The sequence below is a fragment of the Mobula hypostoma genome, chromosome 8 (genome assembly GCF_963921235.1).
Source record: "Mobula hypostoma chromosome 8, sMobHyp1.1, whole genome shotgun sequence".
Lineage (NCBI taxonomy): Eukaryota > Metazoa > Chordata > Chondrichthyes > Myliobatiformes > Myliobatidae > Mobula > Mobula hypostoma.
In genome coordinates, this window is record NC_086104.1 from 107,132,006 (window position 1) to 107,146,077 (window position 14,072).

The window sequence follows — 14,072 nt, forward strand, 5'->3', positions numbered from 1 at the left end:
TTTTTGAAGACATACCCTGTTTGCAGAGAGGGAGGGAGAGAGAGAGAGAGACAAAATATAAATATCAGCATTAAACCTGTGCAGAACTCTCCTACAATAATGCACAGAATTGTCTTTCTGTAACTTTGTACAGTACATTTTCTTGGGTACTTGCAGGGTCTCCCTGCTTCAGTTCATATTTGAGATTTACAGCACCTACAGTTTTTCTGATTTTTCGGAGGCTGAGGTCAATCCATTGGAGTCACCGAATTTCTGAGTAACGGAGAGATGTTACATGATCTGCAGTTTCAACACCTGCACACAGTGGCCACTTTATCAGGTACACTTGTGTACCTGCTTGTTAATGCAAATATCTGATCATGTGGCAACAATTCATTGCATAGAAGCATGCAGACATGGTCAAGAGGTTCAACTGTTGTTCAGACCAAACATCAGAATGGGAGAGAAAATGTGAACCAAGTGACTTTAACCGTGAATTAGCTATTGGTGCCATACAGGGTGGTTTGAGCATCTCAGAAGCTGCTGATCTCCTGGGATTTTCACACAGAATGGTGTGAAAACAAGAAACATCCCAGTGAGCAGTAGTTCTGTGGGTGAAATTACCTTGTTAATGAGAGAGAGGACAGAGGAGAATGGCCAGACTGGTTCAAACTGACAGGAAGATGACAGTAACTCAAATAGCCATGTGTTACAACAGTGGTTTGCAGAAGAACACCTCTTGAACGCACAACACATCGAACCTTGAAGTGGATGGACTACAGCAGCAAATGACCACTGGGCTCCATTCCTGTACCTAATAAAGTGACCACTGAGTGTAGTTTGTTGTAATCATATTTCAGTTCGTAAAATCTTGATGTGACAGATTGCTGCATCTCTTCGTAATCTCAATTTGAAATGTGCGAATGTATATGAATTGATGTCTAAAATTAGAATTCGTGCATTTAGGGTGAGAGGGCAGAGGTTCGGGGGGGGGAGGGTGGGGATGTGCTGGGCAGGGGTTTTTTTGCACCGAGCTGTGGGTGCCTGGAATGTGCTGCGGGAGGCAAATACGATAGAAGTATTTGAAAGGCTCAGAGGTAGACATGAATGTGCCGAGAACGGAAGATTTTGGGCATTAGGAAGGCAGAAGGGATTAGCTTAGTTAGGCATTTAACTACTAGTTTAATTAGTTTGACACACCACACCATCGTGGGCCAAGGGACCTGTTACTGTGCTGTACTGTCCTATGTGTGATGCAGCACCCTGACAGGGCACTTTACTTAGTGGGCTCTGTTCTTAACTTTGCAGTTGCAGAAGGACCGTACAAAGATGTTGTGAAGCTTCAGACCATGCGCTGCTTGTTCGAGGCCTATGAGCATGTCATGAATCTGTTGGAAACGGTGTTTACGCCTATGTTTTGCCATAGTGATGAGGTATGGAAACTTTGAGTAGCTTCCCTGCATTTTCTTTGAACCAGTTACACTTGTGTTTAATTGATTGCTGGAATTCACTGTTCATGAAAGTGGTGACTCTTTGCATGTAGCTCCAAAGGGTATCATCAAATATTCCCTTTTAGGATCACTGCAGATGAAATCTACAGTCACAGCCGTGGGTTCTTCAGTGAGAAATGTATAATATCCTACGGTAATTTATGGTATATTTTGTGGACTGAACTGTACTACTGCCTCAGAACAACAGATGTCAGTGGTAATAAACCTGATTCTGACTATGTGTTAATGGGTTTGAATGAGAATCATTTTGAATGGGATATGATTCGTCTTTAAACGGTGTTTCTCTCTTGTTATAAGGGGTTACCCCTTAATTTAACTAAAAGCAGCCAATCGGATATCGCCCAATATCCCATAAGACATTTTGATACTTGTTTGTTTAAAATAATTCCAACTCCATACATATGCTGTTGACCTCCAGAATACATTATCAGAGAAGTATTCTTAGTGAATTTGCCACTGTCAATCCATCTAATTTCTGACAGGCCTAAGATATCAACTTCTAACATTCACTTAATGTGTTGTCCAACTTTCCATTCTGATAAAGTGTTTGGATATTCCATGTTACTACCCTCAGCCTTTCCCTATTGCTTACAGTCTCTGGATGACGGTCTGGTGTCACCTGCAGCACGTGACTACCCCTGCCGAGCGAGGTGTTGTTTTGTTGATTGGAATTAACCCCATTCACGCTGTTGTCTGGTTTCCTTCTTTTGTTTCTTTCCATGATTGACTAGGCAGAAATTTCAACAGTGGTTTGCCGTTGCCTTCTGTTGCCGTAGTGCTCATCTAACTAGAGCATTTGACCTCTCCTGGTGTTCCCGATTGGGAATCATACACTAGACATCGCGCAACCTTTGCTGTTGTTGTACAAAGACAATCCTCCGCCAAAGCTTGGAATCCATCTCTCTGCTGCCGGAGACTTCAGTGATTTTAGGTGACACCACCACCATTGGTCTGGTTACGTTTCTGGCGCCAAACACTCACCATCAACAGAGCTCCTTCAGCGAGGCAGGGTGCACTCGGACCTAAGCCCTACGTGAAGGCAGAGTTGTCTTGGGTGGGAGAAGTTATATAATCGCTATTGGCATTTCCTGGATATTTAGTCAGGATTTAACCACCCCATACACCCTTTTAACATTAGCATAATCCAAGCCTACGCGCCAACAAATGATGCGGATGAAGAGGATATCAAGTTTTATGAAGATCTTGACAGTGCTTATGAGCAATGTAAATCTCAGGATATAAAACTAGTCATGGGAGATTTTAACGCCAAAGTTGGACAGGAAAGGATTGATAACATAATAGGACTAGGGGAGATAATAGGGAGAAATAATAGCACAAATTCTAAAGCCTACCCAGGAGCAGACTGTGGTTCAGATCACCATCCAGTAATAGCTACCATCAAAACAAAATTAAAGAAACTGAAACGTGGAAAGAAGAGAAAGTATATGTTGGGAGAACTTAAAAAAGATAGCATACTTAAGCAACAATTCAAGACAGCTGTAGAAGATGTAACAACAAAAATGTAACAACACCTATTTGGGACAGATTTAAATATGCTATACAGCAATCAGCAGAGGAGATAATCCCAGTACAAGAAATCCAACACACCAACAAGGGATGGATAACCCAAGAAATTCTAGATCTGAAGGAACAAAGAAGGTTATTGAAGAATAATGAAGTGCAATGCAGAGAGCTAGACGGACAGACCAGACAATTGTGCAATATTGCAAAGGAAGAGTGGCTGAATCAAAAATGCGATGAAGTAGAAGGCCATATTAACAACAGCAAAGAAATGCACAAGAAAATTAAGGAAATTACTGGAATTAAGAAAACCTCCTGTACAGGATGCATAAGATCAGCAGATGGATCCATACTAACAGATCCAGATAAAGTATGGGAGAGGTGGATTCAGTATATAGAGCAGCTGTTAGAGGATAATAGAGGGGAACCCCCAGATATTAAACACCCTAATTCTGGCCCACTTATTCAAAGAAGAAATGACTAAAGTAATGAAAAGCATGAAACATGGTAAAGCCACTGGACCTGATGAAAGTTCAGTGGAAATGATACGAGCCCTAGAAGATCTGGGCATAGATATTCTTTCTGAACTGTTTAATGGCATATATGAGTCTGGTGTATTGCCTGATGATCTCTTGAAATCAGTATTTATAACTCTGCCAATAATTCCTGGAACTATTGACTGCGAAAATTATAGAACAATCAGTTTTATGAGTCACATAACAAAGATTTTGTTGAGAGTTGTTCTGAGTCGAATTAAAAGCAAGTTAAGACCAGAAACTTCTAAACTACAATATGAGTTTATTGAGGATAGAGGAACTAGGAACACAATTTTCATACTACGAATGCTTTCAGAAAGGGCAATTGAATATCAAAATGATATCTTTCTATGTTTTATTGATTTCACTAAAGCATTCGACAGATTTCACTAAACATTGTCGGAAGGGACCAACAACTGCTTCAAAATTTATATTGGAACCAAACGGCAGCGGTAAAAATTGATGATAATATAAGCAGTTGGACTAAAAGTCAAAGAGGAGTTAGACAGGGATGCGTTGCCTCACCAGAATTGTTTAATATCTATAGTGAAATGATTCTCAGAGAAATAGAAGACCTAGATGGGATAAAAATTGGAGGTGTTAACATCAACAATATAAGATATGCAGTCGATACCACCCTAATAGCAAGTGCTGCAGAAGACCTACAAATCCTCCTAGACAAAGTAGTATAAACAAGTGCAGATTTTGGTCTAATCGTCAACTGTAAAAAAAAACATCTTTAATTACCTGGGTAGCTTTATATCACAAGATGCTAGAAGTAAAGTAGACATAAAAAGAAGAATTGCCATTGCCAAAATCAACTTCCAAAAAATGAAACACATTTTTACCAACAGACACATTTCTATGACAACAAGTCTTAGGCTACTAAAATGTTACATCTGGTCAATCTTGCTGTATGTTTCCGAAACATGGACTGTAACACCAGAACTCCAAAGAAACTTAGAAGCAACAGAAATGTGGTTTCTTAGAAGAATGCTGAAAATATCATATAGAGATGGGTAACTAATGAGACAGTACTCCAACGTGCCCATATAAAAAGATCTTTGATGACAACATTAAATGAGAGGAAACTTAAATTCCTGGGCTATGTCATCAGAAGGGGAGAAATAGAATGCCTTACATTACAAGGCCGTATGCCTGGGAAACACGGAAGAGGAAGGCAAAGAAGAAAATATATGGATACTGTGAAAGAACTAACAGATCTAAGTGCGTGAGATGTTATTGACACTGCGTTCGATGTGGAGAGCCATGATCGCCCCAGTGTGTAACGTGCAAGGCACATGAAGAAGAAGAAGCTCTCTTGGTGAACGTTTTTTGGTTACTCAGGCCATGCCAGGGCTGACCTGGCAGTTTGATCATCTGTCGGCTGTGCACTGTGTTTCACTGGCAACTCTGTGCATATGTGGAGCAGATGTGCAGTGTGCCAGAATTACACAGTATGGAAATTGGCCCTTTGGCTCACCAGATTCACAAGACCATCGAGCACCCATGTGCAGTTTGCGTATTCTAATCCTATCTTATTCTCCCCACATTTCCCTCATTATCCCCCGCCCCACCCCTAGATTCTACCACTCACCTGTAACTGCGGACAATTTACAGTCGCCAAATAACTTGGCACCCAGCACATCTTTAGGATATGGGAGAAAACCAGAATACCCAGAGGAAACTCACAGGGAGAGCATGCAAACTTCTCACAGACAGCATCCGAGTTCAGGATTGGACCCGTGTCTCTGGAGCGGTGAGAAAGCAGATCCACTTGCTGAGCTATTGTGTGCCAAATCTATAGCCTATTTCTAATCAAGTCTGGCAGTACTGATGAGCTGGCAAAGTGGGAAGTGGAGTCTGTCGGAGGAACTGCTGTTATTCTGTAGTAACCAGTGGTCAGCCATTGCTAGAGATGGGAGCAGATTTCCTAGCCAATGTTTTGGACGGATCAGAGGAAGGAGGGTGTTAAATGTTTAAAAACGAGGTTGTGGTAGCTCCCATGATCTTTGCTATGAAGTCAGTGTTTGGAAAAGTGAACACAACTTCTCATTCATTTTGGATTATTTACTTGTGTACTATCTGCATATTATACTGTAGTTTCACTAATTCTCCCCCACAGCTCTTTCCCCGTAGTTAATAAATTGCACATCAGGCTGAATTTGGAGAGGCTGTGTATATAATAGAAGTTATAGTTCTATTATCTTATAGCAGAAGTAGGCTGTTCAGCCCATCATGCCAGGGCATCCACATGAGCATGTGACTGAGCCCAGGTTTCGGGAGCTCTTGAGTTGTGGTGTGGTTGCATACAGCTTGATCTGCACTGCATTTAACATTTTCACTGTTTCCTTCCCCCGCAGTACTTCAGATATCTGTTGACAGGAGCAGAATCCCCCACACGCAACTCCAAGTCTAACAGGTGAGTCTCACTGGTTGAACGGGTAAGCACAGCTTGTGCTGACATCCCACTACTTTAAAACTGAAGAAACACATGATTTTGATTTCCCTGTGCAGTTACTGACTGGCTTTCTATTCTGTTTGAGCTTCTTTGCTGAAGACTATTTCTGCTCCTCATAATGAATGTAATTGAGATTTAAAATTTATGAGTCTTCACCCAACTCTTCTAATAAATTGAACTTTCACTACATTTCTCCAAAGCAAATAGAATTTGACACTCAGGTGTATATTAAGAGACCCCAATCAATTAAATAGAACTGGTTTACTCTCTTCTTACTTTCAACATTCAAGATTCACCACCCCGGGTTGTGGAACCAATCTTCTGCTCAGTGTACTCCATGCCACAGTAGATGGTTTGGGAGTAGCTTAGTAAGTAACTGCAATGTCTTCTTCTTGGGCCCTTAGTTCCCAATGGAGCAGAGGCCATTGATCACCTCCTGTCTCAGTCACATCATCCAAAGCTGATGGTATGGTTGGAGTTCATCAATGTTTCCATAATCTGTTTGTATCCGTTGTACAGGAGATTGGTCTATACAGCTTCACCAGAGCCCTGTTGGTCGGCCTTACCTGTTTCCACCTCTCACAACATGGATGGAGGTTGGACTTAGAGGCAACACCTGCAGTGTACTCTGGGGAAATGAATGTTCAGGGACCAGGTTAGGGAACTGAAGATGCGTTCCAATGAGACAGGAAAAGGATGGTAGGGTACAGGAACTGTTGTGTATAAAGGCTGTTGAAAATCTAGTCAAGAAGAAAAAAAAGCTTACGAAAAGTTCAAAAAACTAGGGAATGATAGAGATCTAGAGGATTATAAGGCTAGCAGGAAGGAGCTTAAGGTTGAAATTAGTAGAGCCAGAAGGGGCCATGAGAAGTCCTTGGCAAGCAGCATTAAGGAAAACTACAAGGCATTCTACAAGTATGTGAAGAGCAAGAGGATAAGATGTGAGAGAATAGGACTAATCAAGTGTGACAGTGGAAAAGTGTGTCTGGAACCAGAGGAGATAGCAGAGATACTTAATGAATACTTTGCTTCAGTATTCACTGCAGAAAAGGATCTTGGCGATTGTAGGGATGACTTGCAGCAGATTGAAAAGCTTGAGCATGTAGATATTAAGGAAGAGGATGTGCTAGAGCTTTTGGAAAGCATTAAGTTGGATAAGTCACCGGGACCAGACAGGTTGTGCCCTAGGCTACTGTGGGAAGCGAGGGAGGAGATTGCAGAGCCTCTGGCGATGATCTTTGCATCATCAATGAGGACGGGAGAGGTTCCGGAGTATTGGAGAGTTGTGGATATTGTTCCCTTATTCAAGAAAGGGAGTAAAGATAGTCCAGGAAATTATAGACCAGTGAGTCTTACTTCAGTGGTTGGTAAGTTGATGGAAAAGATCCTGAGAGCCAGGATTTATGAACATTTGGAGAGGCATAATATTATCAGGAGTAGTCAGCATGGCTTTGTGAAAGGCAGGTTGTGCCTTACGAGCCTGATTGAATTTTTTGAGGATGTGACTAAACACATTGATGAAGGTAGAGCAGTAGATGTCATGTTCTTGGATTTCAGCAAGGCATTTGACAAGGTACCCCATGCAAGGCTTATTGAGAAAGTAAGGAGGCATAGGATCCAAGGGGACCTTGCTTTGTGAATTCAGAATTGGCTTGCCCACAGAAGGCAAAGAGTGGTTGTAGACGGGTCATATTCTGCATGGAGGTCGGTGTGCCTCAGGGATCTATTCTGGGACCCCTTATCTTTGTGATTTTTATAAATGACCTGGAGGAGGAAGTGGAGTGATGGGTTACTAAATATGCTGATGACACAAAGGTTGGTGGTATTGTGGATAGTGTGGAGGGCTGTCAGAGGTTACAACGGGACGTTGATAGGATGCAAAACTGGGCTGAGAAGTGGCAGATGGAGTTCAACCCAGATAAGTGTGAAGTGGTTCATTTTGGTAGTTCAAATACGATGGCAGAATATAGTATTAACGGTAAGACTCTTGGTAGTGTGGAGGATCAGAGGGATCTTGGAGTCCTAGTCCATAGGACATTCAAAGCTGCTGCGCAGGTTGACTGTGTAGTTAAGAAGGCATACGGTGTATTGGCCTTCATTAACCGTGGGGTTGGGTTTAAGAGCCGAGAGGTAATGTTACAGCTATATAGAACCCTGGACAGACCCCATTTGGAGTACTGTGTTCAGTTTTGGTCAACTCACTACAGGAAGGATGTGGAAACTATAGAAAGGGTGCAGAGGAGATTTGCAAGGATGTTGCCTGGATTGGGGAGCATGCCTTATGAGAATAGGTTGAGTGAACTCGGCCTTTTTTCCTTGGAGCGATGGAGGATGAGAGGTGACCTGATAGAGGTGTATAAGATGATGAGAGGCATTGATCGTGTGGATAGTCAGAGGCTTTTCCAGCACCGAAGTGGCCAGCATGAGAGGGCATAGTTTTAAGGTGATTGGAGGTAGGTACAGAGGAGATGTCAGGGGTAAGTTTTTTACGCAGAAAGTGTGAGTGCGTGGAATGGACTGTCGGTGGCAGTGGTGGAGACGGATACGATAGACTCCTGGACAGGTACATGGAGCTTAGAAAAATAGAGGGCTATGAATAACCCTAGGTAATTTCTAAGGTAAAGGTTTGTTCGGCACAGCATTGTGGGCTGAAGGGCCTGTATTGTTCTGTAGGTTTTCTATGTTCAGGATGGTAATGAGGTGCCACTCAAGCCAGCTGCCTTGTCTTGGATAGTGCTGAGCTTCTTGAGTGTTTCTGGAACTGCATGTACCTAAGCAGAGTATTAAAACACAGGCCTGACCTGTGCATCGTAGTAAGAGTGAGACAGGTTGGCTGCAGATTACTGCTGATTGATAGATGTTGGTGCAGAGAGAGAAACAAATTAACTTCAGATATTAATCATCACAATGAGGTTCTAGCTATTGTTGGGGAGGTTAAATACAACAGTGACTGCGTTGAAATACATTGAATAAGCCTCAATTGTTCCTAATGTGCTACCTCCATCGATGCACATCAACCCCAGTAGCTGCAGACTACTATTGTGGCCATGGTGACCCCCAAAACGTGTGACCTTCCTGCTCTGGAGCTATTTTGGTGCTGACATTGGAGCCATTTTGACCATTCTTGTAGCAGTTTCAGTGGTCCTTCTCCATTGTCTGATGCCTGAATATTTTCAGAGATTACCAAGCCATAGGAGATGCTTTCCTTTTCTAGCTGAGAAGTGGAATACAAAGGCATGGAGGTTATTTGAAATGTACACAACATGAGACTAAATATTGCATATGTTCTGGTCACATTACAGGAAAACGGGATTTCACTGGAGAAGTTGCAGAGATTTACAAGAAGATTACAATGACTGGAATTCAGCTGTGAGACTAGATTGCATAAGTTAGAATGATTTTCAGAGGCTGTTAATTGAGATGCATCAAATTATGAGAGGCCTGGACAAACTAAACGGGAAGGCTCTATTTCCCTTAAGGAGGTCAAAAAACAGGAGCATAGGTTTAAAATGATTGGTAGGATTAGAGAATAGGTGAGGAACCCCTTGCTCACACAAAAAGAGTGACGGGCTCTAAAAGTCACTGACAGTGAACAAAGGTTTCCTCACCTCTTCTCTAATCCTACCAGTCATTTTAAATCTATGTCCCTGGTTTTTGACCCCTTTAAGGGAAGTAGAACCTTCCTATTTAGTTTGTCCAGGCATCTCATAACTTGATGCATCTCAATTAACAGCCTCTGAAGATCATTCTAATTTATGCAATCTATTCTCACAGCTGAATTCCCAGTCATTGTAATCTTCTTGTAAATCTTCTCTGCAATTCCTCCAGAGTAATCCTATCTTTCCTGTAACGCAGGGGTTCCCAACCTTTTTTATGCCAGACACCTCGAATGGTCTGTGGACCGCAGGTTGGGAACCTTATTCAACATGTGCAGAGTTGAATCTCATGTTGCGTACAGTTCAAACATAACCTCCATGTTTTTGTATTCTGTGTCTCAGCTGAAGAAGGAAAATATCTCATGTGGCTTTGTAATCTCCTATTGTACTTGTTCTGACTTTAGGGATCCTGGACATGTGCTACAAGAACTTTTTGTTCTACCATAGTGTTCTGGCATATGTTGTATCCTTTTCTGCCTCATTGCACCATTCCAACACGTCCCTGGATTAAACTCCATTCCCTAGTTTACTGACCAACAGATCAGACCACTTCTGTCCCTCTGCTCTGAAGTTTCTCTCTTGCCTTTCAACCACATGACCGAAGTTTGCGTTATCCTGCAAACTTCTGCATCATGCCCTTATGTTTAGGTCTAAATCATCAATGGCTTCAGATCGTAAAAGCATCTCTCAAACATTTGTCTTCTGCCACTGAACTCATTTTGAATCCATTTGTCATTTGCCTTTGGCCTTGATCTTTTTTGACCAGACTGCCGTGTAGGATCTTGTCAACAGTCTGACAGGAATCCATCAAGTGGTTGTCCTCAACAGCCTTGGGAAATCCTTGCTGAACCTGATTGATCTGCACTTTTGCTAATGTTGCCCCAGAAGGCATTCTTAATAATTCATATGCGACCAAAGTTAAATATCGGTCTTTATTTATCCCTTGCTCTTTTTTGAAAATGATATTGTGTCACCAGTCTTCCAACTCTCTGGCACCACTCGAGTAAGGTTAAAAATTTCTAGTTAGAGCCTCTGCAGTTTCCTCCTTTGCTACTTTTAACAGCCTGAAATATACTTTGTCTGGATCTAGCAATTTATTCCATTTCAACGATACCAGTTACCTCTTTTGCTGTTTATCCCATTCAGTCTTTCACACTTGTTCACCAATGCTACAAGATTATTATCATCCCCTTTCTACTCTGAATACACTGCAGTGTCCAGAACCAGGTCCACATCCTCTACCCCCATGCACAGATTATAGTTTCGGTCCCTAATAGGCCCAACTCTCTATTTCTTTGTGTACAACAAAATATTTTAGATTTTTATTGAATTTATTGCCAGTACTCTTTCATGGCCTCTATTTGTTTCTCTAAGTTCCCTTTTAATTCCACTCCCTAACTTTCCAGAGACTCGGCTCTGTGAAACTGAACTCTATGTCTACCACAAGCTTCCTTTTTTTTTGCCCAGTGTACCTTGTCTGGAGTACTTTAGCCCAAAGCATTGAAATATCAGAGTGCTCAGAAAGCCAAAGTATCTCCCTATTTATTAAGTACTGCTCTGACTAAAAGTACGACGAATAGTGTAAACTTGGACTGCCCATTAGTTTTGCTCATTAACTGTGTATTTTTTCATTTTGTATGTGTTATGTGCTTGTTATCTCTGTATGTGTTTTGTGCTGCGTGATGTGTAACTCCCTGTGCCTGTATTGCAGAAGTAGCCTCAATTTGGATGATTTCCGGTAAGTATACTTGCAGCATGTTGAGAACCCCCTCTTGCTCGTGAATGTCACTTTATCATGACATCCTCACACTCCAGATTACATTGCATTTTCGCTGAGCATCCTCAATGCTTACGGAAGCTTCTGCCTTTATAACAAGCTGAATGTTTAAACATTGGTATTGTGAGCTTTAATATGTATAAAGGAGGTTTTTCAGCAAAGATTATCAAGTTATTTTTTGTTTTGTTTTTGTTCTCCTTAGTGTATAGAGATGTTGAAGTTGTGTGTAGTTATGTAATATAAAGATCCTATATTGTAATCATAGTAATGTGCATTAAACTGTGCAGATATCCTGCTGTTGGAAAAATCAATATGCCATTAACTTCCACTAGTATTTCAGTAAGTAATACTGTTAGAGAAACTGGAGATGTAAATCCCTGTGTATTCCCGGCATGGAACATGGAACAATGCCCTCCAACATAGATCAGGCCCTTCAGCTCACAATGTCTTACCGAACACATTAATGTAAATTATTCTTATTCCACCGCTCTTTGCATATTCATGTACTTATAAGACCATAAGCCATAGGAGCAGAATTAGGCCTTTCAGCCTATCACGTCTACTCTGTCATTCCATCATGGCTGATCCCAGATTCCACTCAACCCCATACATCTGTCTTCTCGCCATATCCTTTGATGCCCTGACCGATCAGGAAATGATCAACTTCTGCCTTAAATATACCCACGAACTTGGCCTCCACCGCAGTCTGTGGCAGAGCATTCCACAGATTCACTACTCTCTAGCTAAAGAAATTCCTCCTTACCTCTGTTCTAAAAGGTTGCTCCTCATTTTTGAGGCTATGCCATCTAGTTCTGGATACCCCCACCTCTTTTGCAACCTCTTAAACGCCACTATCATATCTGCTTCCACCACTACCCTTGATATCTGTGTGTAAGAAAAATGCTTGTCCTGCTCATCTCTTTTTCTGCAACTCACTCAGTAACAATGTCAATTTATCAGTGTTAGTGGGGGTGGGGCATGGTGAATGTGATGTTTTGTTGAATAGTACAGCACTTCCACACTTAAAAACATTAAAGCAGAGAAGGGCAAACAGCAGTACGGAAATTTGGATCGATATCAGCTCAGCCCAAATGAAATAGAAACATAGAAAATAGGTGCAGGAGTAGGCCATTCGGCCCTTCGAGCCTGCACCGCCATTCAGTACGATCATGGCTGATCATCCAACTCAGAACCCTGTACCTGTCTTCTCTCCATACCCCCGATCCCTTCAGCCACAAGGGCCTTATCTAACTCCCTCTTAAATATAGCCAATGAATTGGCCTCAACTGTTTCCTGTGGCAGAGAATTCCACAGATTCACCACTCTCTGTGTGAAGTAGTTTTTCCTCATCTCAGTCCTAAAAGGCTTCCCCTTTATCCTCAAACTGTGACCCCTCATTCTGGACTTCCCCAACATCGGGAACAATCTTCCTGCATCTAGCCTGTCCAATCCCTTTAGAATTTTATACGTTTCAATCAGATCCCCCCACTCAATCTTCTAAATTCCAGAGAGCATAAGCCTAGTCGATCCAGTCTTTCATCATATGAAAGTCCTGCCATCCCAGGAATCAATCTAGTGAACCTTCTTTGTACTCCCTCTATGGCAAGGATGTCTTTCCTCAGATTAGGGGACCAAAACTGCTCACAATACTCTAGGAGCGGTCTCACCAAGGCCTTGTACAACTGCAGTAGTACCTCCCTGCTCCTGTACTCGAATCCTGTTGCTATGAATGCCAGCATACCATTCGCCTTTTTCACCGCCCGCTGTACCTGCATGCTCACTTTCAATGACTGGTGTATAATGACACCCAGGTCTCATTGCATCTCCCCTTTTCCTAATCGGCCACCATTCAGATAATAATCTGTTTTCCTATTTTTGCCACCAAAGTGGATAACTTCACATTTATCCACATTAAATTGCATCTGCCATGAATTTGCCCACTCACCTAACCTATCCAAGTCACCCTGCATCCTCTTAGTGTCCTCCTCACAGCTAACACTGTCGCCCAGCTTTGTGTCATCCACAAACTTGGAGATGCTGCATTTAATTCCCTCGTCTAAGTCATTAATATATATTGTAAACAACTGGGGTCCCAGCACTGAGCCTTGCGGTACCCCACTAGTCACTGCCTACCATTCTGAAAAGGTCCCATTTATTCCACTCTTTGCTTCCTGTCTGTCAACTAATTCTCTATCCACATCAATAACATACCCCCAATACCGTGTGCTTTAAGTTTGCACACTAATCTCCTGTGTGGGACCTTGTCAAAAGCCTTTTGAAAATACAAATATACCACATCCACTGTTTCTCCCCTATCCACTCTACCAGTTACATCCTCAAAAAATTCTGTGAGATTCGTCAGACATGATTTTCCTTTCACAAATCCATGCTGACTTTGTCCGATGATTTCACCGCTTTCCAAATGTGCTGTTGTCTCATCTTTGATAACTGACTCTAGCATTTTCCCCACCACCGATGTCAGGCTTACCGTTCTATAATTCCCGGGTTTCTCTCTCCCTCCTTTTTAAAAAAGTGGGGTTACATTAGCCACCCTACAATCCTCAGGAACTAATCCAGAATCTAAAGTGTGTTGAAAAATTATCACTAATGCGTCCACTATTTCTTGGGCTA

The 14,072-nt window shown here is 42.0% G+C and overlaps 1 protein-coding gene across 3 annotated transcripts in view; it reads left to right on the forward strand.

Moving 5' to 3' along the window:
* snx14 (sorting nexin 14) overlaps positions 1–14,072 on the forward strand; it is a 174,602-nt gene that overhangs the window by 71,331 nt on the left and 89,199 nt on the right. For 2 of the 3 annotated variants that reach the window (XM_063056561.1, XM_063056563.1), the window contains 3 exons: positions 1,288–1,412; positions 5,911–5,969; positions 11,376–11,402. In XM_063056561.1, coding sequence (XP_062912631.1) covers positions 1,288–1,412; positions 5,911–5,969; positions 11,376–11,402 — 211 coding nt within the window. The remainder of the gene's footprint in view (positions 1–1,287; positions 1,413–5,910; positions 5,970–11,375; positions 11,403–14,072) is intronic. The other variant, XM_063056562.1, reaches the window with a different exon arrangement.